The sequence below is a fragment of the Onychostoma macrolepis genome, chromosome 01 (genome assembly GCF_012432095.1).
Source record: "Onychostoma macrolepis isolate SWU-2019 chromosome 01, ASM1243209v1, whole genome shotgun sequence".
Lineage (NCBI taxonomy): Eukaryota > Metazoa > Chordata > Actinopteri > Cypriniformes > Cyprinidae > Onychostoma > Onychostoma macrolepis.
The window spans coordinates 31099198-31124626 of NC_081155.1; the positions used below are offsets into that span (position 1 = coordinate 31099198).

Below are 25429 nucleotides of genomic sequence, written 5' to 3' on the forward strand. Positions count from 1 at the left end.
ATTATTAAACTAGCAGCCATTTTAGCACAGAATTACCATTATAATCAGCTTCTGGTGGTTGATGATTAAACAGTAGGCTACAAACTGTTACATAAGAGCTGATAGTTTATGCACACATCGTAAAGGTCTTGTACAATTGTGTGGTTGATGATTATCACCAGTGAGGTTGACAGAAAGAATATTAATAAACGAGAGTTCTAGATGACAGGTGCAGACATGTCAACTTAACCTTACAGACTTAAATTAAACTAAACTAAACACTGCTGGTATTCAAGTACACTGCATTCAGTTCATCAAGCAGCTACTGTAATTTTCCGTAACTGAAACAGCGCACAGCAATCTTACAAAATAAAGGCACACACTGGGGGTTGTTTACATCGCTAAGCCCCGCCCCTAGCTTGTTCTGACACGTGTCAATCAACCGGAGCCTTGATCTGGATGACGTGCGGTGACGTCACGCTCAGAGCCGGGGGGAAGGTGGACGGACAGAATGGCGACCCAGTGCCGGAGCTCCAGATGCACGGCCGAAAGAAAAGGATTCCGGCGGGAACTCGACTCATGGCGACACAAACTCATCCACTGTGTCGGTAAGATTAAATCACCCCGTGCTCGGAAAAGCCGTATTTGCTTAACGTTAGTTCCATAAGCGCACCATCCGTCCGCTCAGTGTCGCGCTCGGGTTCTTTCTCTCCCGGTTCTCGCGGAGCTCCCTCCCCCAGCCGCAGCTAGCTCTTGGAGTTGCTAAGCGAGCGTGTGTCAAGTTCAAAAATAACATTTACATAGAGCCGTGGTCCGCGCGAGCCCGAGGTAGCCTTTGTAGCTAACAGAAAAAACGGACAACGGCCAAGCGAGCTCTGCCGGCTCCATTTTCTTTGTCCTTACTTCTTGATTCCTCGATAACCGAGTTAGCTGTGCACTCACTGACCCTTTCTGCACCGAATACCGATGTACAAACGACCGCGTGATTGTATTATAATAATAGTTCATCTTTAGGGTTTGAATTATTTGGTCGTTAGCAACATTGCCCTAGATTGTTGTCGAGATGTCCAAAACTATTAACTGTTTAGAGTTTTAAGAAGTCGTTAGAGAGTGTTTCGTTAGTAAATTACTGAACGGTTTTTCGATGTTTTGAAAACGGCTAGTTGAATAGATGCCCAGCTTACTCTCTTAAAATGTGGTAAAACTAGTGTTAAATGTGGTAAAACTAACTTGTTTGGCAGAGTTCACGGTGTTCAGCGTAAATCCACAGATTCACATGACTAACCTTTACTACATAAACAGTAAAGTAGTAAAAGTAGACAGTTAAATAACCTCCGGTTTATTGTGAAACTGTTGACATGCATTTTATACACTGCTGTAAACGGTGCTATATATTGAATTTGTGCAAATTAAAAATGAGTTAAATTTATTTATTTACTAAAACGGAATATAATTGATCTAAATAGAATGTAAGTTTGGTAGATTGTGATTTGTATGGTTTTAAGGGTTGGATACAGTCGAGAAGGTCAAGGCCTCTGAGGTTTTTAAGGTTAAATTCAGAGATTTGGTGTGTTTAAAACTAGATTTTTAATGATAGGATGGTTCATCAAACGTGTCTAAAATGTTTTGCGTCATAAAATGTAATTTGTAGCTTTACTGCTTTGAAAAAAGACTCATGCAACCAAAAAAATATTGATTAGTATACAAATATTTGCAGAATGTAACATTCTTGGGTGTGTTTTTTCTAAGGACATAATGTAGCTGTGAAGGGCATCATTCATGCATATGATGTGGCAGCACTGCAAATATTAGCTTTTCTCACTTTCATATAAATAAGCTACAATATTTATCATAGCATTATGGCCACCTGAATTTTTTTACATAGGCCTATACTTGTCTTGCAATTAATGATTTTGTGTGCAGTGAGTATTTGCTTTTGTTGTTAGAGCATTTCATAGAATTATATATTGCATGTAAAATGAATTTTTATTAGCCAATATCGTAAACAAGAAACAGTTTTACATTTGTAGACCTTTTAACAAAACCATCAGCCACCACTTTCTGGCAGGGAAGGGTTGTATGGATCTGTGTAGGTTTAAGATATGAATGTGTATATAATTTTTATTTATTTTTATTTTTTGCAGGGTTTGAAAGTATACTGGAGGGAATATATGGACCAAGGCTGCAGCAAGATCTCAATATATTTGATGGTGAGTTTTATGTTATGTGTGTGGTAATATTCATCTGTGCTTGGTCTTAGAAAATTCAGCCTTTTTGATGTTGATGAATATTCATGATTCTCCCTCAGAGTGTGAACCAGAGGCTGTGGATGATTGGTCCATGAATGCAAACTGCTCTTTTTGCAACCTGCAGCTAGAGAAACTGAATGTAAGTCAACCCTCAAAAGCCACAGAAAAAATTTGCTTATTCTGGGGTGTTAGTTTTGACATTTAAGTCATGTTTTGACATTTGTATAGGACAAAAAGTTGAACTGCTTTATAATATATGGTTAAACAAGTTCACTAACTATAACTAAGGACGACTCAAGCCTGTGAGACTATAGTTAACACTTGTATGGGCTGTATGTGACAGGGGTCAGTAACAAACTATTATGTTTTGTGATATAGGACCACCCTGCTGTGGCCGTGCCTGGCTCGCCACCCCCTGCTGAAACCCCCCCACCTCAGGGCCTGTCCACCTCTGATAAACTCCAGTGCCAAGCAGACCGATTCCTCAATGCTATATTTCGTAAGAAGGGTGAGAAATACATTTTACTTCCATTATCCATAGACAGTGAAGTCATTGTGACAGCTATTACTTATTTTACGATTGGTCTAGAGCAGTTTTTCAACTGGTCGGTAAGATTAAATCACCCCGTGCTCGGAAAAGCCGTATTTGCTTAACGTTAGTTCCATAAGCGCACCATCCGTCCGCTCAGTGTCGCGCTCGGGTTCTTTCTCTCCCGGTTCTCGCGGAGCTCCCTCCCCCAGCCGCAGCTAGCTCTTGGAGTTGCTAAGCGAGCGTGTGTCAAGTTCAAAAATAACATTTACATAGAGCCGTGGTCCGCGCGAGCCCGAGGTAGCCTTTGTAGCTAACAGAAAAAACGGACAACGGCCAAGCGAGCTCTGCCGGCTCCATTTTCTTTGTCCTTACTTCTTGATTCCTCGATAACCGAGTTAGCTGTGCACTCACTGACCCTTTCTGCACCGAATACCGATGTACAAACGACCGCGTGATTGTATTATAATAATAGTTCATCTTTAGGGTTTGAATTATTTGGTCGTTAGCAACATTGCCCTAGATTGTTGTCGAGATGTCCAAAACTATTAACTGTTTAGAGTTTTAAGAAGTCGTTAGAGAGTGTTTCGTTAGTAAATTACTGAACGGTTTTTCGATGTTTTGAAAACGGCTAGTTGAATAGATGCCCAGCTTACTCTCTTAAAATGTGGTAAAACTAGTGTTAAATGTGGTAAAACTAACTTGTTTGGCAGAGTTCACGGTGTTCAGCGTAAATCCACAGATTCACATGACTAACCTTTACTACATAAACAGTAAAGTAGTAAAAGTAGACAGTTAAATAACCTCCGGTTTATTGTGAAACTGTTGACATGCATTTTATACACTGCTGTAAACGGTGCTATATATTGAATTTGTGCAAATTAAAAATGAGTTAAATTTATTTATTTACTAAAACGGAATATAATTGATCTAAATAGAATGTAAGTTTGGTAGATTGTGATTTGTATGGTTTTAAGGGTTGGATACAGTCGAGAAGGTCAAGGCCTCTGAGGTTTTTAAGGTTAAATTCAGAGATTTGGTGTGTTTAAAACTAGATTTTTAATGATAGGATGGTTCATCAAACGTGTCTAAAATGTTTTGCGTCATAAAATGTAATTTGTAGCTTTACTGCTTTGAAAAAAGACTCATGCAACCAAAAAAATATTGATTAGTATACAAATATTTGCAGAATGTAACATTCTTGGGTGTGTTTTTTCTAAGGACATAATGTAGCTGTGAAGGGCATCATTCATGCATATGATGTGGCAGCACTGCAAATATTAGCTTTTCTCACTTTCATATAAATAAGCTACAATATTTATCATAGCATTATGGCCACCTGAATTTTTTTACATAGGCCTATACTTGTCTTGCAATTAATGATTTTGTGTGCAGTGAGTATTTGCTTTTGTTGTTAGAGCATTTCATAGAATTATATATTGCATGTAAAATGAATTTTTATTAGCCAATATCGTAAACAAGAAACAGTTTTACATTTGTAGACCTTTTAACAAAACCATCAGCCACCACTTTCTGGCAGGGAAGGGTTGTGGCGGATCTGTGTAGGTTTAAGATATGAATGTGTATATAATTTTTTATTTATTTTTATTTTTTTGCAGGGTTTGAAAGTATACTGGAGGGAATATATGGACCAAGGCTGCAGCAAGATCTCAATATATTTGATGGTGAGTTTTATGTTATGTGTGTGGTAATATTCATCTGTGCTTGGTCTTAGAAAATTCAGCCTTTTTTGATGTTGATGAATATTCATGATTCTCCCTCAGAGTGTGAACCAGAGGCTGTGGATGATTGGTCCATGAATGCAAACTGCTCTTTTTGCAACCTGCAGCTAGAGAAACTGAATGTAAGTCAACCCTCAAAAGCCACAGAAAAAATTTGCTTATTCTGGGGTGTTAGTTTTGACATTTAAGTCATGTTTTGACATTTGTATAGGACAAAAAGTTGAACTGCTTTATAATATATGGTTAAACAAGTTCACTAACTATAACTAAGGACGACTCAAGCCTGTGAGACTATAGTTAACACTTGTATGGGCTGTATGTGACAGGGGTCAGTAACAAACTATTATGTTTTGTGATATAGGACCACCCTGCTGTGGCCGTGCCTGGCTCGCCACCCCCTGCTGAAACCCCCCCACCTCAGGGCCTGTCCACCTCTGATAAACTCCAGTGCCAAGCAGACCGATTCCTCAATGCTATATTTCGTAAGAAGGGTGAGAAATACATTTTTACTTCCATTATCCATAGACAGTGAAGTCATTGTGACAGCTATTACTTATTTTACGATTGGTCTAGAGCAGTTTTTTCAACTGGTGGGTCATAATTCAAAAATGAGTAGCAGGTCTGTTCTGGTAGTTTTCCAGACAGCTGGGGAAAACAATGTTTAATGCAATAAAATGCAGCTTACCATTAAACTCTGTAGAGCTGTTTTTCTCAGTGCGTTTGTTTATGGTGAGTTTACACAAGATTCACAACAAAATGAGCTAAAACATTTTTGCGAAAATGTTGCATGGTTTGCAACATTCAAAGTCTGTATCTACACTGGACAGAATGGGACAACAAATTATTACTTGTGTTTACGGTGAGAGACTTGGGACTAGGGTTAGGCCATAAAACAATATCATATTCATGATAAAATACGTCGATAACGATGATAAGTTCTGGACATTTTTACTTAATATGGATTAATCTAACAGCCAGTCAGTGCTTGTTGCTAATAGGCTAACTCTGTATGTTCTGCATAAATTAACTGGATGGTTTTGTCTGATACATGTGTGTTTTCAGCGTCTGTCTCTTAATAAATAAGGACATGAACATATGAACTTCATCTCCAGAGCTGCTCTGAGAGTCACTTCACAACTTTTCACCCGTTCTTTTGAGCAAAGCTACTGTCAAATACACACTGAAACTGAAAGTATAATGGAAAGACTTCCACAACAACCCATCAAAATAAAAGTCCAGTGAACAAATTCAAGAAATTATAATAGAAATATATTACTATTGTATACTAATGTAATTCTCAAGTAATTAATAAAAATAACATTAATAATAATAATATTTATATGGAATATCATACAACCAGGGTGCTGTTGTGCAGCATTTTATTTGACAAATGCAATGTTTTGTTGTAAATTACATTTATATTTAAGAGTATTTAAAAGACTGATTTAATTGTTAAAGTTTTATTAATTATTTTAATTAGACCCCATTTTTTATGATAAATTTGTATTGAATCATAAAACACAGAAAATCCAGGACAAAATAAAATGAAATCCAGAATTTAGGGGAAAATAAAATCATTTCATGGTAGCTCTGTGGAGATTAATTGTGAACAAACAGACATGTGGAAAGCATTTTCTTCCCCATTAATGGTAAATTAATATTGTGATAACTATCGGTATTGTATGATATAGAAATAAACATTGTCATAATATTTTTGGCCATATTGCCCAGCCCTACTTTGTAGATGAGGCAGTGTATAATTTCCCTAGCAACAGATCTTTACTTCAGTCTTTGTCAGCTTTCTGTAGTGCAGCTGCTGAACTTGGTGCCTAGCATCCAGACACATGACCCTGCCTATGAAATCCCAACTAAAGTCTCATAGTCTAATTTAGAGATAGACCCGATATTTTCCCGATATTTAAGCATTTTACCATAATCGGATATCGGTTTTGTGATATCGGATTCACCGATAAACGCCGCCATCTTGTGGGTGTTTTTAGAATTGTGCGCAGGATCGTCATTGCAGCGTGTCTGAGGGGAGACGAGACAACAACAACGGTGTGCACAGATACTTGATTTGCTGTAGTTAGTAAACTTTATTTAACATAACAGCCATTAATGCACAAATTAGATGTATTACATAAATGCCTGATATGCAGTTTATACAGCTTGGCTCTAAGAAATAGAGACGAACTCACAGAGTCACGTAAGATGATCCGTCAGTCTGTCCCAATAAAGAAGTAACTTTGCCTGAATTAAATAATATGCAGCCATGAATGAGCACATGTTGGAAATAAAAGTGTTGAATTTAATTCTCTCTCTGTTGTCTATGCTCATCATTAGTCTCGTGAAGTCAGAGTCACGTAGGCTAATCCGTCAAGTCCTCTCCAAATAAAGACGTAACTTTGCATGAATTAAATAATACAGCCATGAATGAGCGCATGTTGGAAATAAAAGCGCTGAATTTAATTCTCTCTCTGTTGTATATGCTCATCATTAGTCTCGTGAAGCTGCTTTCATATTGCTGTTCACTCAGCGGTTGATGCTCAGGGAATGCTCCAGCACGGCCACCGCATGTAACTTTTAACAAGATTCACTTGTTTAAAACACGCTAAATTATATTAACATTTACTATATAACCATTATTTCGTTAATAAACATCTAAATAAATTAAATTATCTAAATTAATTATGTATTATCTCCGTGAGGGATCGCAATTTGAGTAGGCTATAGTTCTGTGTAAATGCATAGATAAACTGCACTGTCAGCAGGCATTTCATAATCTAGAATGACTAAAACATATGAATAATTCTGATATAACATACCAGTTGAGAAATGCAATAAAGTACAATGTATTGTTTGTTATATTTCAATATTCCAGAGAATATTATTCAGTGAATTAACATTATCCAGTGAATTATTCTTAACTCTTTAGCCTGTTAAACAGCTTATAAACCTAAAACTGTAGTTTAAAATGAAGTTATGACTCCTGTCCTTTATTTATTTTCTCCATTTGAAAATGAGACATTCTACATTTATTTAGCTTATTGTTAAAATCAGTGTTGCTGCTGATGCTTTTTATAAATAAAATGTTTTTATTGTTGTAATATGATTAAATTTACAATAAATATTAAGATTAAATTTAACATGAAAGACTTAATTTTCAACCTTTTTTTTTTTTTTTTAAGATGACTGAAAGGAGGAAAAACCAAAGTGTAGTATGGACTTCACTCAGTTATTTATTTACTTTATAACAGTAAATAAATATTGGTTCAATATTGTACATAAACATGCAAATAATTGGTATCGGTTATAAAAAAAATCTATATCGGTCGATCACTAGTCTAATTATGAGAAAGAGCGCCAAAGTAGTCATAGCCATAAAAATGATGAAAATAGGTTATTTGTGTTTATTGCTGAAACTGATAGATTATATCAAGGTATTTGAGATACAATACACAGAAATTGAATAAAGTAAAAAAAAAAAAAGCAAAGGAAAATACAACATGAATGAAATATACAGGTTTTTTTTTTCAGTCGAGCAGTAAGTGATTTTCTCTTTCTTTTGTTTGATTAGCCTTATTGACACAGACAGCAGCAGGTATATTAGGTTGCAGTTACTTTAGGACTGACTGCATAGATGTGTTTTGTGTGAATTATTTATTACTAAGTGCATAAAATCATTAAAATTCAAGAGACATTTAGAAACCAAATTTGTCAATTTGTTTTTTAGTTGTGTCCAGTTTTAAATAGATACTACACCAAAAAAAGAAAATAAATTATCTCTTCATTTACTCACCATCATGGCTTCCCAGATGTATAACTGAATGACTGAACAACAATGTTAATATTGCTGGTTATTTAATTTTTATATTAAGTAATATTCGAAATGAGATTCTAGTAATATGTTACTGCCGTGTATATTCCAAATCATAGCAACAAAAGCATCTCAGCTGGAAAAACACTGTGCCACCAAAGCATTCTCAAGAACCACCAGCTGGCTGTTTTTAGAAGAGCACCTGGTATTTTTTTTTTTTTTTCTTTTCAGCTGGCTAAAAACACTTTGGTGTTTGGATTAATTAAATATTTATTGCTAGGCATTTGGCCTATTAGTCTTTTTTCATTTATGCAATATACTGGAGACAAACCTGAGAAGGGAGTCCAGAAGATTCCACAGCATTCCTGGAATTCATTAAAGGGGTCATGACATGGATTTTTTTTATTATTTTAATGCGTTCCTTGAGTTTTATTTATGTTAATAAAGTTTTTTGCACAAAAGTGCATCTGTATACTGTATCCAATGTAGACAAGATATTGGTAGTGATTTGTAATTTCTATTTGCTTTTGACACGCTGCGACACTCGTACTGAGCATGATCAAATGTCAAGCCGTTAGCGGCTGAACGCCAGTGGGTGGGGCCTATATCGATGTGTTGCTCTGGAGGCAGTGTTTATGCAAACAACTGTGCCCTGCTGATGTCACCTTGGCCCTCGGGTTATTACATAAATGCTTTTTTATTGATGATGAGGACATTTTAAGTTATGAAACTTGCAGGATGTATTAACCATACAAAGACCTCTTCTGTATCAAAAGATCAAGGGAAATTTGGTTTCCCATGTCATGACTCCTTTAACATACACATGTTTAACTATCAAATCTAATGTTTATGAATCGTTTGTGAATCTGGAGGAGATTTTTTTGGGAGGGGCTGTTTTATGGACAAATTACTTCGAATTTACAAATTTATAAAAGTTTCAAGAATGGGGCCTATTAAGTGCAATAAGCAATGAAAAAGAACTCAATGCAGTGCTCATGCTGGCTGACATAACTGAAGCGCACACAGAAACACTATCTCTTTCAGATAGCATGTGTTTTACAAATTCAGGATGGGCATGATGTTTATTTAAAGTTATTAAGCGCAATAAGCAGTGAAAGAGATGTAATTGCGGCACTCAAGCACTGACATACACCTGAAACGCATGCACAGAAAACTCTGGCATGCAATCGCAAATTCTCTTTTGCATCTTATTGCTCCACAAAAGTCATGTGGAGTATTTGCGCAAACAGTTCTGTGAAAACCGGATGCGTTTCAGTATATTGGATCCGTGCAGTCTTAAACAGCCTAATTTACCTGCTGTCATTTAATATTAATCAAATAACAAAAGACAGAGAAAATCACTCACTGCTCTTGACTGTATGACTTTTGGATCTTTAATAAGAATCAATTCAAATTTGATTCATAGAGTGTTTTAGTTGCACTTGATTATTCAATTTCTGTAGTAGGTAGGCGTATTTCTTAGTACATTAAATAAACTACTGTAGCTGAAAATCGTAAGTTTATTTAATTTGTATTTTTTTGTTTATAATTTGCTTTGTTCTTGTTTTTAATAACTAAAATAAAATAAAGTTAACATCAAATAAAATTTCTTATTCCGTGAAATAGGGCTGTCACAATACTACATTATTCACAATCACACCATGGTTATTGTGGCCAAAAGAATTCAGAATATCAATATATTGTGATATCTGTAGAAATGTTGGGGGGAAAAGTTATCAAATTAATTAATTAATTTTTTTTTAGTTTTTACCCAACGAACATTAGGATACTGATAAACACAGGGCACAAGACTCTCGCTTTCTGTCTTCTTTGAAGCTCCCTATGAAATAACGAGAGAAAATACTGTCAGGTTCAACAGTTTGTTGAATAAATATTAACATCAAAACTGATACTTTAACCTGTTAACTTGCGGAGTAGCTGATTATCGTCAATTGGTGTATTGCGACATCCCTACCATGAAATCTCTTTAATATTACACTATGAGCCGTTCAAAAGTATCAAAAGCTCGTATTAGACCTACAAATTATGTGTTTGAATCAGTCTTAGAAATTTTTTAAAGAGTGAATTCATTGACTAAATTAATTATCTGTTTAACTTGTTTAATGTCTAATTTTTGTTTGCCTTTGTACAATTTTGGTCATAAATTTGGTACTTTAATGAGCCACATCTGGGTTGTAAAGCAGAACTAATTGAGATCCACTGCTCTACAGAATAAATATTAATTTAATAATATATTATGCACTTTTATTATAGCATTAAGACCACCTAAAGTTTTATTTTTCCCAATATTTCCATCCCAAAGGTTCTTTTGAGCAGAAGTGATCTTGTTGGACAAGATTATCAATGCCTAAGTAATACATTACATGTCATATTTTACACGATTTGGCCCATGGTGTTGGAAAAATTGTGAAAGCCTGTGTATGTACACATGTTCAAAAAGTATGATGAGGAGAGAAAGAGAGAGCAAGAAGAGAATGAGGAGAGAAAGAGAGGGCAAGATTTCAAATAAGAAGAGAATGAGGAGAGAAAGAGAGAGCAAGATTTCAGATTTGTGTTACGGTTGTTGTCTTGTACACCATGCATGCATGATGCAAGTTCAGTTAATCAACTCTAAATTCTTGAAATGCATTGTTTTGTGTTGACATATGTAGGAAAAAGTAGAAAATGTGTTTTTACATAAGGAACAATTTGATGATCTTCAACTAGGTTTGTATTGTTCAATTTCTTAGAATTCCCTCAGAGCTGTGATTCCAGCATACCGTTGGTGGCACAGGAGTTGATGCGCAAGATGATTCGGAGGTTTGCCTTAGAGTATGCGTGTAAAAGCCAGGCTCACGAGGGCTTGAATGGCCTAAGTGACACCTCTGAACTTCTCCCTCATCAACCGGATGCTGATGGGCCTCTGGACCTCACCATCAGCCGAGCTTCTCAGGCCCTGCAAGGTAATCAACGTTTTTTAATTTTTTTATTTATGGAAATCAAAACAGTTTTCACTCCAAGAGACCAGATTCAGGAGTTTGTAGCTCTGCAATATTAGATCACTGTTAATATTCAGACATTTTTCATTCTTTTCATAGAATCTGGTCTATTGACTTTCATTAATTATGCTTATCATTGAAAGGTACACAACTCTGAATAAACAGGGTGAATTTACAGAGTGTGTAAATATTTTATGACTTGCAATGATCCTGTGCATTTCTCTCAAACATGATATTAATTACTGTTTTTTTTTTTTTTTTCATGGATTACCTCTCATAGTTGATGGAGTACTTGACCTCTCTAAAAAAAATGCATCAGCAGAAAATGAAACTACTCAAAGAAAGGTTTCAGGGTGAGTACTTCAGCTTTTGTTTACCAAGTTGTGTGCTTGACTGTTTATCTTCATCCTACCAAAGCCAAAGAAAAGTTTGGTAATATTGACGAGCTATTTATTCCAGAAAATATTTATTTTATTTCTGAATCTTTGATTCATTTGTATCCTATCTGATTGTTTTGTGTGAACAAATTCTACTCCTCATACATTTTATGTGTTTTATGTATAATTTAGTGGCTGTTTTGTTGCACTGCCAAAGGGTTGACTCTTTTCTAACTTGTTGGAAGGTAACGTCACATTTGCCAGCAGTCAGGGGCTTTACTTGTTCCTTTGTACCGCCTGTATTTATTCATTTGTTTATTGATCTATTCGTTGATTTATGCAATATTATTTTCACATGAGAAATAGATACCCGAGTCTTACAAAATGCATCTGCATTGCAAAGATACTGGAAGTAATCCCATAAGCGCTTGTCTTTCTCCACACAATTGACGAGAGACTGTCCTTCCAAGAAGTATCGTTTGCAACCTAAGGCCAAAAACAAAAAGTGTTTTATACCCAAACAGCTCAAAGGCTTTGTGTTATACAGACAATTGAGAAGCGAGTGATGTTACCAAAAGACAAGGCAGTAAAGGAGTGGACCCTGAGTGCGTCCTGTCATTGGTCCGCTCACCCGTTCGTTTCTCATCCTCCCACCCACCTCCCCTTAGGAGACCAATCAGAGAGGACTATTTGGATCGCAGCTCTGAGTTTGCAGAAGGTTTGCTCTCTAAAGCCTTGAAAGATATTCGGTCTGGATCACTGGACATTCACAAAGCAGCCATATTATACGGGATACCTCAGAAAACCTTACAGTTTCAGACAGAGGCCTTATTGCCAGAGTGGAAGGCAGGGGAACCATCGATTTTTGGCGACAGTGGCAGGGGCAAAGAGGCGGTGTGCCCAACCAATGACACTCGACTCGTCCTGCAGAAGGTAGCAGCATGGGCTCGCTCGCAGTCAGAGCAGTCCGAAGTAAGAAAATGCAAATTTACATCACCAGAGCACACCGAGCTAAAGTTCCCAGCAGCCGTGACTGCCTCGTCATACCTTCACCACTTAACCTTGCAGAGGATGGTCTCGCAGCTACGGGAGCAGAACGACGGGCCTTTCGCCAGTACCGAGCCAGCTACATCTCCTCAGAGTCCTGCCACTGGGCCAGCTGTGCACATTCGAATCCCTCAGGTACGCTTCAGTGCTCAGCCCAAAGCCCAGCTGGATCTGGCTGGCCTGGTGGATGCTGTTAACCAAGCCAATAAAGCCTCTGATGGCTCCACTGCTTTCCACAAGCTGAAGACCATTCTCCCTAAACAGGGCTTGATCGAAAGCCACTCGGGCCTCGAGTCACGTCTACTCCAGGGTGACCTGCCTCCACTGTGTCTGAACATGAAGAACGGGAGCGTTGGCGGGAGCGTCACTGGAAGTGTGGTTGACTCCGGAGATGATGACCGTCGAGACAAGCAGCCACGGAAAAAGCGGGGCCGTTATCGGCAATATGACCACGATATCCTGGAGGAGGCCATAGCCATGGTGATTAGTGGGAAGATGAGCGTGTCGAAAGCTCAGGGCGTCTATGGGGTGCCACACAGCACCCTAGAGTACAAAGTCAAAGAGCGAACGGGCACGCTCAAGACCCCACCAAAAAAGAAGCTCCGCCTTGCTGAAGCAGCAACCTCAGGCTCCGGAAAGTCAGGGACAACAACCAATGCCTCATCTACTGCCTACAAACAGTCTTAACTCAAAACCAAAACCTCAACTATTTCGTAGAGATGGTTTTAACTAAACATCGCCTAAAGTACAGCCAACATGGATTTTATTATTTTTTTTTAACATGCAGTCAGGACCTCATTTAGACTTGGAAGATACACTTGAATCCTCAACCACAGGTTAAATGGTACATTTTATCAAGTTACAAAACATGCCTTTAAAAAATCTATTCAGGGGTTTCACTGTGGATATCTATATGAATATATATTTAAAATATTGTAAAGCACTGTTGATTTTTAATTTAATTACTCTTTTAAAACTAAGAAATATAAGATTCAGGTTTTGTTCATACATAAGCTAATCTCAGCTTAATGATTGTTGTATGCAGCTTTCACACTAATTAGTCTTTGTAGTGACTGGTCATTTAATTTGAAGTCTTATCAATAGTATTTTTTATGGTGTCTGTTTGACAGCCTGGTGACAGCATGACTGTAACGTCTCTTTTAACTCACCACTGGGAGATGTCCATCCTTATATGCAATGGGTAGATATAGGTACGAGTTTTCACTCCAGCAAAGGAACAACACTATTATGTAAATAGCGCTTTTTTTGTGGACTACTAAGCTTATTGGCTAGTTTTATTATATAACATTAGGTAATTATATCAGTTTCATGAAGTATTAATGAAGTACATTAATCAGGACTGTTGCCAGATCATTGGAGTGAAAGCTTGGACCATCTCAGGCTTTTTGTGGATGAGACTTTCCACATTCTGCACTGATAGTGATTTTTTTTTTATTTTATTTTATTTATTTATTTTTGATAAGTTCAAATACTTAATTTATACACACACACACACACACACACAACATTGCTTTCTTTTTTCTTTTTTCTTGCCCCTTTCCATTTTTCCCCTGCAAATCTGCTCAGCAAATCATATGGGGTAAGTTGGAAATGCAATGTAATGCATGTCAGAATGATGCACAGGGGGGGGGGGGGGGACGCTTGATGCAGTCTCAGTGAATGTTTCTTTTACACTGAACAATAGATTACTTTTTTAGTAATTAGAACTACTGAAATCCTCACTCAATATTCTCTTTTCAGATTTGAATTTCTTCTTTATAATGTTGTGTTGTTCCTCAAACTAAAGACATCCTTGCATTATCTGTTTGCTGAAACCAAAACAGTTCAGGGTCATTTTGCCACTCCACTTACACACTCCATGAATGAAGCAGTTCAGAGTAGAGTGCTGCTGAACTTGGATCAGAATTTCTCCTTGTCCATATTTCATGATGCACTTACCATGGCAAATGCAAAGCCTGATTCAAGTGCTGCTCTGAATTGCTTTGTTTTTATGTCCAGGTTTCTATAGTTTTGCTGCTCTTGGTTGTTTTGTTCATGCTACTGATTGCTATAACTTTTAATGGCCTATTATACAACTGTTTGATTTAATGATACTGGTAATTCAACTCCTCAAGTCCATATTTATTGCATGGACTTTTTTTTTTGTACTGTATTTAGAAGGTTGTATAGTTGGAATATATTCAGTTGCATTTTACAAAAGTTACACACATACTTGTAATACAGGTTTTTGTTTGGTACTTGCTATGAAAAATATTGCCATACACTGACTTTAAATGGCATCTTTTTTCAGTTATCTGATTCACAAGTATAATTGTAGTGCTTTGCAAAGTGTTGCTGAAATGTAAATTTTGTGATTGAAGCTTTGGAAATATTAACATTTCGATATGCAATGTTAATGTCTTTATCTTTGTGTTGTGAATGTTCTGTAAATGATTTACCTCTTGTTGTTCCTTAAAGTTAAATTCCCCTTCTTCCTTTAAAAAAAGAGAGAGAACAGATTTACGGATATATTCTTAATTTTAATTTAGAAGCATTTATCAAACCACCCTGAATGTTCTTCACAGTTCTTAAAATAACAACACAGTGCCTGCTCTTACAGCTACTGCTCAGTTATTTTGCAGGCCAGTAGCAGTTTTACATAAATCTTTGGAAAAAAAATAAAAAAATAAAAATTTATATACTACTGTGGCTCTTATATAAAATCTGTATTGTGGATTTATATACTGTTACCACAATTACCAATGTAACTTAAATCTTTCAGTTTTTTTCTCGGGGATAGATATGTCACAGGCACATTTTCACTTTTAATGTAAAAGGTGGTCATGTAAGAGTTAATGCCATGCAGATTTAAATCATATACACACATATTGTCAGTTCTGCGTTCTCATTTTCATTGTATAGGATAGTTTTAGGCTTCCTTTGGGGAATGCCGATCTGTTATTTCTCTTTTCTGTTCTCATTATACTTAATATTGTCCTGTATAATTTCAGTCCAAAAAACATTAGTATTCTCAGGGTAACAACAGTCCTATTGAAACAGCGCATGATCGTGTTAGAACTGTTCTTTTATATCAAAATAAGGGCCCTTAGGATTCTTTATAGAGCCAAATATGGTTCATCCAAAGCCAATTTGTTTTCCCCCATATTATGGGGACAGTTTATGTTCAGGACTGGTTATAGATCAGAAAGGCATAATACAAAATTATTTAAATTGGGTTTAACTTTTTCCCCCCTCTCAAAACAGTTTGGCGTGATTATAGATTAATCATTAAATAGATCAATATCACCAATTTAGGCCTTTCCAAGTATGTGTAATTTCATATTCATAACGGGTGCAGGATATGAATCATTTTGCAATCAGTTATTTATGCATATTTGTTGCACTGATTGATTTTGTATTATTCCTTCTCATTCTAATATCTAATTGTATTTGTGTTGTGTGTTATTTCTTTCGATGTAATCAGAAAATGAAGTTTAAATGTTGTGTTAGTTTTGTGTTGAAGCACTTTGTTGCTCTTGCACATTGATATGTGAAATGCTTTACTGCACTTGCATGCATAAGTGAGTTTCATGTCCTGTAATGTTTCTCAACATGTGGCTTTTTTTTTTTTTTTTTTTTTAATTCCAGGCAGATTGATATATTTAATCTTTATGACGTTTTGATCAACTTGAAATGGGGGGGAAACTAAAAGCTAATTTGTCATTTAAGCATGTATTTGTGTCTGAAATATATTTGGTGTGGTCTCATTTATAACATTTCAGGATTAGGGTAAGGTTAATCAAAAAAAGGATTAAAGTAATTGTAATAAGATGGAAATACTGAAGGCATATTACTCCAGTGTGTTTTAATATCCTACATTTAAAACTGTGCAATTTATATACTTTTTATTTTTTAAGTTCTCTAACAGTTCCCTCCATCCCTTTACAAATCTCTGTGTTACCCCTTGGGGTAGTTTTATTTTAATTTCAAAATAGATTACATATTGCCTGCAAATGTTGTTGGTTTGTAATTGGTTTTATCAAGAGACACATTGATTCATCAGGAAACAAAATTATTCAGGTTTGATTAAAATAATTAAATATTCTGTATAGTTTTCCTGAGTGTAAGCGTTGCTACAATCGCCATCCTTTGCCTTCAAGTTACCAATAAAAAATTGTTCCATGTACAGAGTTGTTTGTACTTTGTTGTAAATTTCTAATACATGCATAAACTTGACAGAGGTGGAATATTACTTTATCTGTGGCATTTGCACACTTTTTTATTTCTGCATATATATGACCATAACATGCAGTGCAGTGTCATGAGGTGCCTTTAAGAAGAAAAGGAGTGCTCTTTTAAATACAGCTATGCAAACTTTATAATTCTGGAATATGTCTTTGGTAGGATTTTGTTAATCTTTTAATCCAATTCAAATGTATTGCACATAACAGAGTAAAAAATAAAGAGATGAGAGGTGTAGCTCAGCTCACATTCATGAAAAGCTAATTATGTCAGTGATTGAGTAATGACAACCCAATTTATTTATGCAGTTCCTTGGGGCCAAGTGTGGAAGACTGGTCCAGACTGGAGAAGGAAGATGGTTCTAAAGTTCCAGTGGTCTGGAGAGTCACTGTGTTGGAGAAGGTCCTGTCTTCGCTTTGTTCCCATCATAGACTGCTACTCTATCACATTTTAAAGGACATGCAGGAAGATTACAACATCTCTGTAACACTGCGGGATGCTCACAGAAGACAGTTTAAGGCTGGATCTCTCTGTTGCCATGCTGATAAAAAATCACTTAATGAGGCCCCAATACTTTCATTAAGTGACTGCTCAGTAACTGCTGGCATTTGTTGCAGAACAGCTTGTAGGCTTCCAACATGTGCATTTTCTCCTCTATGCGTCTGTCTGAGGAACATTCATGGCAATTCCTGCCAAAATACATCTATGGCATGTGATGGCCACGATGTCTGTTCTAACCCCACTGTTTGTTGTACTCACTCAAAACTACCTTCATGCCAACTTCAGCACAATGGTGATCATACCTACATTTCTCATGTAAGAGGAAGTCGAATCACCCATCAGGGTGATTGCAACTCTCACAATAGATGTAAAGGAAGCCGTAGCCCCTCCCCACCACCACTATCACCAAAGCCAGTGGACCTGGACTGTAAAATAGCTGTCAAGTCCAGTATCTTACAAATTCAGGACTGCAAGTCATTAAACATGGCACCTCCTTCTCTCCTACCTCACAGAACCGAGGATGAAGATACAGCTTTGTACTCAAACACTCCTCTTCGTGTGGGATGTCCTGATGAATGTTGTGAAAAGGTTGTACTGTTGCATACACAAGCAGAGAAGGAGAATGACAACCAGTGTGGGGCTTTTATAGGAGATCTAATGGAAAGAGTCACTGAAAAGCTCAGAAGTATCCAACCTTCAGAGAAGGAACACAATCTTCTCACCCATGCCAGTCAAATCTCCAAGACAGACGACACCCATTTGACAGAGATTATAACAACTGTGCTACACAACAGTAGTGACAAAGATTACAACCTTAATGAGCTTTTACAACAGCATGTAGCCACCGAACAGCGATCCCCTCAGACACGGTCCCGTAAGAGACTGGAAACGTTAGTTGCCATGAGCAAGTCTCCTGATCTTCCATCATCAAGAAGACAAAGCTTACAAATCAAGAGAGATCTGGCCAGACTTAGTCCATCATATTTTAAGAGAAATATAGGGTTTGAGAGAGAGAGGTCCTTAAAAACTGTTGAACAATCTGATTATAGAAAGTTGGATATAATACCCAGGACAGTGGACTCAAAGCGTGTAAAAGATACCTTAGAAAATTCAACCACACATACACAAACTAAGGAGACACCGAATAAACAAAAGAGCCAAGAAACTCAACCCCAACATGTATGTCTTGAAGAACCACTGCCTCTTGATGAAAGGGCACAATTGCAAACAACTGATAGTGACCGGAAGGTAAAAGCAAAAACTCATAAAGAGAAAAATCTGACTGTTCAAGTTGGAAGAGCCAGACGAAATATTGTACCTCCTCAGCGTTTCTCTTCCTATGTTACTGAGCCACGGAAAATGTATTTTGCAGCCTGTTTTTCAGAAAGTATATTCACCAAGCATTCCCCTAAGGACAGTACCTCAACAACACTTGGCTCTACAGAAGAAATTGCCTGGCCAAGTGATATACGTGACAAACAGCCTTTTCAAAATGAGGATAAACAAGATGACCGTGATGTGCCACAGAACATAACTTCATCAAAAGATGAGATCTCATCCAAAGAAGAGCCACCGTGTGAGCACAAGGATAATGGAAGGAATCCTGATAAAGAGAGTGCAAGAAAAAGGAAACCATGCCAGAATTCTACTTCACCATCAAAAAGATCCAAACGCCATAAGACCAACAGTCTAAACACTGACGCACACAGTCCTACTGAAACGATGTCTAACTTTATTACCACTGAGAGTGGACAAGAAGCTAAAGCAAGCTTGTCTGGACTGAAATATGATAGTCCAATAAAGCTCATGTTTGTTTCCACTGTGACAGGTGAAGATGGTGTAAAATATACTCTCAAAGCAGCTGCCTCAGGCTCAAATTCCCATGGAGAGATGTTTGATCCATGTGTGGAATCCTCATGGGCAGGTAGTGCCATCGATGAACATTTCCAGGATTCAGTCCTTGAATCAGCTCCAGGGAGAACTGTTGAACATGGTGGAAACAAGTGCACTTCACCAAAAGTGGTTTCACTTGATGCAGTATTGCCCAGTAGTTCAAACAATGAAGATGAAATCCAAGAAACACTACCAATTGTACTTCAAACATCTCCTGTAAAAAGGCGTCCTGGGCGCCCCAAAAAAATAGGACCACATATTGTGAAGTCTGTGAAACGTCCCATTGGCAGACCTCCAAAACCCAAAACAACAAACTCGAGTTCTTCAACTGGTAGAACCGGTTCCAGTGCAGTAAATCATAGGACAACAGAAATGTCTTGTAAGGATGATGGAAACAAAAATCTAAAAATCACCATAGTGTATGGAAGATCAAGAAGGGCAAAAAGAGTAGTTTCTGAAGATCTGAGTAATATCCCAGAACAGCAACATGTTTTTGAACTATTAAATGGTGGCACGAACAGTGAAACATGTTCTGGAAAGACTAGTAGTAATGATCAAATGACCAAGGAACTGCTTAAAGATCACCATTTTGTTATCCCTATTGAAGACAGGAAATGTGTCTCTTCGAGCAGCAACATCAAATGTCAAAGACCGAGTGACACAGCAGTGTCAAGAAAACCAGGAAGACCTCCCAAAGTCAAAATTTCTGGGATCTCTGTCACTGTCACCACAGGGTCACCAAGGCAAAGAAAGATACATATAAAAAGGGACACAAAAGATTCACATCTGCTCAGAAAGACTCTTCTCGTTGAAATTCAACCTTCCAAAGAGCAGAAGACAATCTGCATTCCTACTGACATTCACAAGGATATAGTGGATGCACCAAAAGAACATAGTCAGAATACCAGAGGGCAGCTCATACCAGTGAGGCATTCTGTTAGAGAACGGAAACCCTCCATTCATTTGCTCCACTCTGTCGCTACTGCCAGATCCTGCGCATTGGTTCGCAGGTCAAGAAAACTACTGCTGAATAAGGTTAGCTGTGAGTCCAGCCAGAATAAAAAGAACAGACAAGAGCAAAAAGAGCTCTCAAGAAATGCACTTTCCATGAAGACCAAGAATGTCAGTTGCATACAAGACATTGCTCGTTTTTCTACCATTTCGATGGACTCAATTTTTTCATCAAATGAGGGCTTCAGGTGGTGGCCCACCTCGGCATCACCTGAAACTTTAAATGAAGAGTTAGCTAGGAGGATCAGGCTAATGTCCAACACTTGGGTATCAGATGTCCTTGAGGGTAACAAGTCAGGAGAGATTAAATCAGATCTTAAACCAAAAACTTGTGAGAAGCTCAGAGGTTCTGCTAAAAAGTCTGCTTCTGCCATCAAAATGCTTTTTGAGAAAAACTATAATATGGAGAAGCTCTGTACATGGTTTATGCAGTCCACAGAAACTCAGTCCCTTGCTATTGTAAAGAAGGCCACTGCAAGAAATCCCAAGGATGTCTTTCACTACAACCTCAGCAGACCTAATTGCAAAGGCAATGTTTGCCCAAGTCCACAAGCAGAGAGACTCAGGAAACATGTCAAAAAATTTGCTAAAGTTGTCCCAAAGAGTCCGTCAATGCACAAACAAGCACAAGAAATGCTGTCCAAGTCAACAAGGTCACACGCCAAGAGAAAGCTTTTTAATACATCATTTAAACAGAGGCATGACGTTAGGCAGCGAACGTCTTGGTCTAGAAGCACATGGATTGTCTATAGAACAGCTCTGCTTAGAGCGAGGCTAAAGTTTAAAACCAGGCCTAGGATAACATTAGGAGGTGATATGGCACACAAAGTGTTTCATGGCCAGATGAGGACAAGGACTCCAGGTGATGAGACTCTAGAATTATGGAAAGAAATGCATAACTTGGTAGGTAAGACATCCAGACCAGTCACGAAAGTTCAAAATGCATTAAACCTTCTAGTCAAAACTCCTCAGAAAATGATTGGGATTGCCAATATTTCAAAGCAGAACAGAATCAGCTCCAAAGCTTGGAGTCCAGAGTCCCTAAAGGAATGCAGGGTGTTTCTGAAAAAGATCAACTCCCCAAACACAAAGTCAGCGACAGAGGAATGTAACATTTGCACAGTAAAGCTCTATGATGTCTCAGATCAAGAGGAGAATGAGGATGTTTTGATGGGAGGGACACCTCCCAGTAGAGTTAACTTTCCAATACAGCTGCACTCATCCCCAAAAAGCCAGAGCAAGGGAGGAAGAAAAAGAGGCAAACGGAAAAGTTGGAGCACAAGTCCATCTCCCCCAACAAAAATGCTCAGACAATCAAGGAGCAGCAGGGGTGTTCTAGGAGCAAGATGGTGTGACTTTGTGCTCGGTAAGTCATCTTTTAACATTATTTCATTATCCCTGAAACATAGTCTATAGCCCTATTCGGACAGGACTAGTTTTCTAAACTACGTTTGAGTTTCGATTCTTATCACCTGACGTCTGAGAATTTTCATGTACCAATTCGGACGGGACTAACATCTCCGTGTCTATTACAGAGGTGGGAGGGGCTGTTTTGTACATCTGGGCTCTGTATGCGTGCATTGCATATAGTCATTCGGATTGATTACCATTAGTAGCCTATAATCAGTTTTACTACAAATACCATGGTGAAGCTATATGGCTAGTATAGCAAAACTTTAGTGGTTACTTTAGTTATTTATTTGTAGTAAACCTTTATGTAATTTTCATAAAGGTTGGCCTACATATTTAATTAAAACATTATGTAATTGAGTGCAGAAATGAACTGAGTAATTTTACCTGATGCTGATATTACAATAGCCTGTCTTAACATTTTACGTGATCTGGCTCTTAATTTTATTATTGTTTTTTTTGCAAATATATCAAACGTGTGTGCGGTAAGAGCTACTACGGTAATTCATGTTGGCCAAAACACACAAGGAAATGCGTTGTGAAAAAAAATATCACCAGAAATCACAGACATTTGCATTCGGACGGGATTAGTTTTCTCAGAGGATCACTGAGTTTGCTGAAAAACAGTAGGTAATTTGCTCTGGAATTATTACAGAGGTTGTGTGAGAAAAACACAGACTTGGCAGATTCGGACAGGATTAAAATCAAGCACGTCTGTGAAACAGAAATTTCTCTAACGATCCCCTGTAAAACTAGTCCCGTCCGAATAGGGCTATATGCAAGTACACAAGTGCAAATTCATTCTAGCTACAAAAGCTCTGTTTTGAGCATCATAGTGTTAGATCATGCCTCCGTGCCAGAAATATCTGATCTAGCACCGGACACCAGATCCTGTCAGAAAATGTTTTGTACTAGAACAACTAGTCACCAAAATTGTCTAATACCCAAAATCTGTAAACGAGTCCTGTCTGGTACTATCAGCCACGAAGTTGACTGAGTAAAGCCAGAGAAGATCAGAAGCAGGAGATGAAGTGATTATGATAAAAAAAAAAGGACCAGAGTTTATTGAATAGTCTTAGTTGTGTATGTTTCTATGCTCATACTTTGTCTGAAAAACACAAATCCAACAAGTGTTATTACACCACAAGCAATAGCAATGGAAAATTACGGCTTCACGACATCGTCTCGTGACATTAAAAACCATGGAGACATTCTCTTATCTCGTACACGAGGACAAATATCCCATTAAACCGCACAATCATAAGACTGAACAACGATGGAAAAATTACATAAAAATAATAATTTATATGACTAATCAAGGAAATGAGTATATAAATGGTTACAATTATTATTCAATGGTTATAAATGATTAACAATAATTATATTATTGTTAAACACAAATGTATTGATCTCTTGATGCTCATTTGTGGATCCTTAGATCCTTTGATGGCAGAGCAAGGTTTTTTTCTAAGTTATACTTAACTGAATAGCAACCCGTCCAGTTTAACATCAAGATATATTTGAATGTAACTCACTCTGACAGTAGTACTGAGGTTTGTTCCTGCCAGACCAGTACAACAGCCCATGTCAAGTAAGTTCAAACTGACCTTTGTGTTGACCAAGCACTCCTGTCTGCATACTGTATGCAACATAAAATATGTTTCTGGCTTCTGTAAAGAATGTTTTATTTGATATTAGATTGAACAGTTAGATTTGTCTTGCCTTTGCAGTGTTTACTTTGTATTGATTCTGGTAGCATGGTACCAGAATGGTCTGCTTTTAAAAGTATACTTGTTTTTTAATCCGATACGTGTTTAAAAACAGCACATTCTGTATATACACACTATCGTTCTTTGAGAACTCAAATCTAAATGTCTTCAATTTGTGCTTTTCAGGGTCATTGAAATAACTTGGGACCAGTTTTTGGGCAAGACATTTTCTTGAACTATCGTAAGGTGCCTTTCAACAGTGGTCTGGCTGAGTATCACAAGCATTATGACACGCAACCTCTGCAAGCGTCATGTAGCAAAAAAACAAACAACTTTAAGACACTTGTTGCACTATTTAAACTTATTTTGTGTTTCTAAAATGTTTTATGTACCTTTTAAAATCTACTTTGAATTTTATTTTTGATGCAGACCATGAGAAGATCCAGTTACATGAAGGAGAATCAAAGGTTACAAGAGCATTACTTTGTTTGGTTTGCCCAAATCTCATGGCAGAGTTTAACATTAAGGCAAACTTTTATATAATTGTGGAGAAGACGTTTTTTTTTCTTTTTACACTTTATAATCTTGTGTTGTAAGAGCTCTTTAAATGGGATTTTTGTGAATATTTCAGTTTTTAAACATTGCTTCTCTTTTTAAGTTGGGAATATATTTAAGTCTTCTCTTATGTGCTGTTAATGTGTCAGACAAAAACTGCCCACTTAAGTACTCTCAATGCATTCTGGAATTTGAAAATGATGGTAGTGTCATCTCCTTTTGGGTCTCGGTTTATCTTTTCTTATCCTGTATTTATGGAAACCTCCTGTGAATTTAGATTCTGCCAAGTTGTGTAAAATCATTTAAGCATTAATTTACATCCAGGTTCATGTTCTCGTTGCACTACCAAACCCAAACTGCTACCTTTTCCGTTTTATTCCTGACTAAAACCATTGTTATAATGTGGTGTTTTTGGTGCAATGTTTTGCTCTCAGACAAATGTAAGATTCTATTTTCCTTTAAATTAAAAGCTTTTAAGATGATCCAGAGGCAAATGTTCCACATATTGTTTCTTAAGTACAGAAAGTTGTGCAAATCTTAATTTGTGATCTATTGCAGTATGTGACACCTACCTCTACTGAAATCTACTGGCAAGGCATGGTAGATTGATCTAAACTGATAAACCCTTTGTTGTAACCATGTCATTCATTTAGACCTCTACCAGGAACATTGTGTAACTGGTTATACAGCCTGTATGTTTAGTTATTTATTTAAATACTGTGTTGTTAGCTCTAGTTTCCATCTGCCGTTACCAGTCTGTGGCCCTGCCCCGAGTATGTAGAAGGTTAAAATTGCCCTATTGTGGCGTTGATGTCCGCTTAGTTCATTTATGTTCCCTGTAACAAGACTGGCTTGCATCAGTGCAATACAAGTTCAGTCAGTGCTACACTGAGTCCACCTTAGATGTATAAAACTGGTTTGTTACCTAGTTTATTCTATTAGATTTAAACCATTGTCTGGATGCTTGTCAGCTAGAGGCGTTTGTTCTGAAACAGCTGAAATTATTTACATCATATACATACTCGGTGCCAACATAGAGGTTTCCATCAACTGCTTTAGGGCCTCAATAACCATTCAACCTGCTGGAGTAATCCAAAAACTGTGGCAAATGTATGACAAATGGTGCATTATATCTTTATACCTATGCTAACCATATGCTGGAGTTGAGAATTGTCAGAAGGCCTACTGTATACCATCTTATGTTCAGAGTTGCCATTTTGAAATTTTGGCCACTGTAAACTTGTTACCTGGTGCTATATGTTGTACATAAACATGCAAATTATGTACACACATTGTATTTTCTGTTTTTATACTTGCCTTCAAAGTCGTCCTCTCAATCGTTAGAACAATAAAAGCTCTTGCAAGCAGA

At 37.2% G+C, this 25429-nt stretch overlaps 1 protein-coding gene across 1 annotated transcript; it reads left to right on the top strand.

Moving 5' to 3' along the window:
• The first annotated feature begins 162 nt into the window (after positions 1 to 162).
• On the top strand, positions 163 to 25429 carry lcorl (ligand dependent nuclear receptor corepressor-like). The gene is made up of 9 exons (XM_058781865.1): positions 163 to 587; positions 2124 to 2189; positions 2288 to 2367; positions 2607 to 2736; positions 11067 to 11279; positions 11596 to 11668; positions 12361 to 13419; positions 17290 to 21752; positions 23692 to 25429. Exons 1-9 carry the CDS (start codon positions 491 to 493, stop codon positions 23703 to 23705), a joined length of 6195 nt encoding a protein of 2064 aa, XP_058637848.1. The 5' UTR covers positions 163 to 490; the 3' UTR covers positions 23706 to 25429.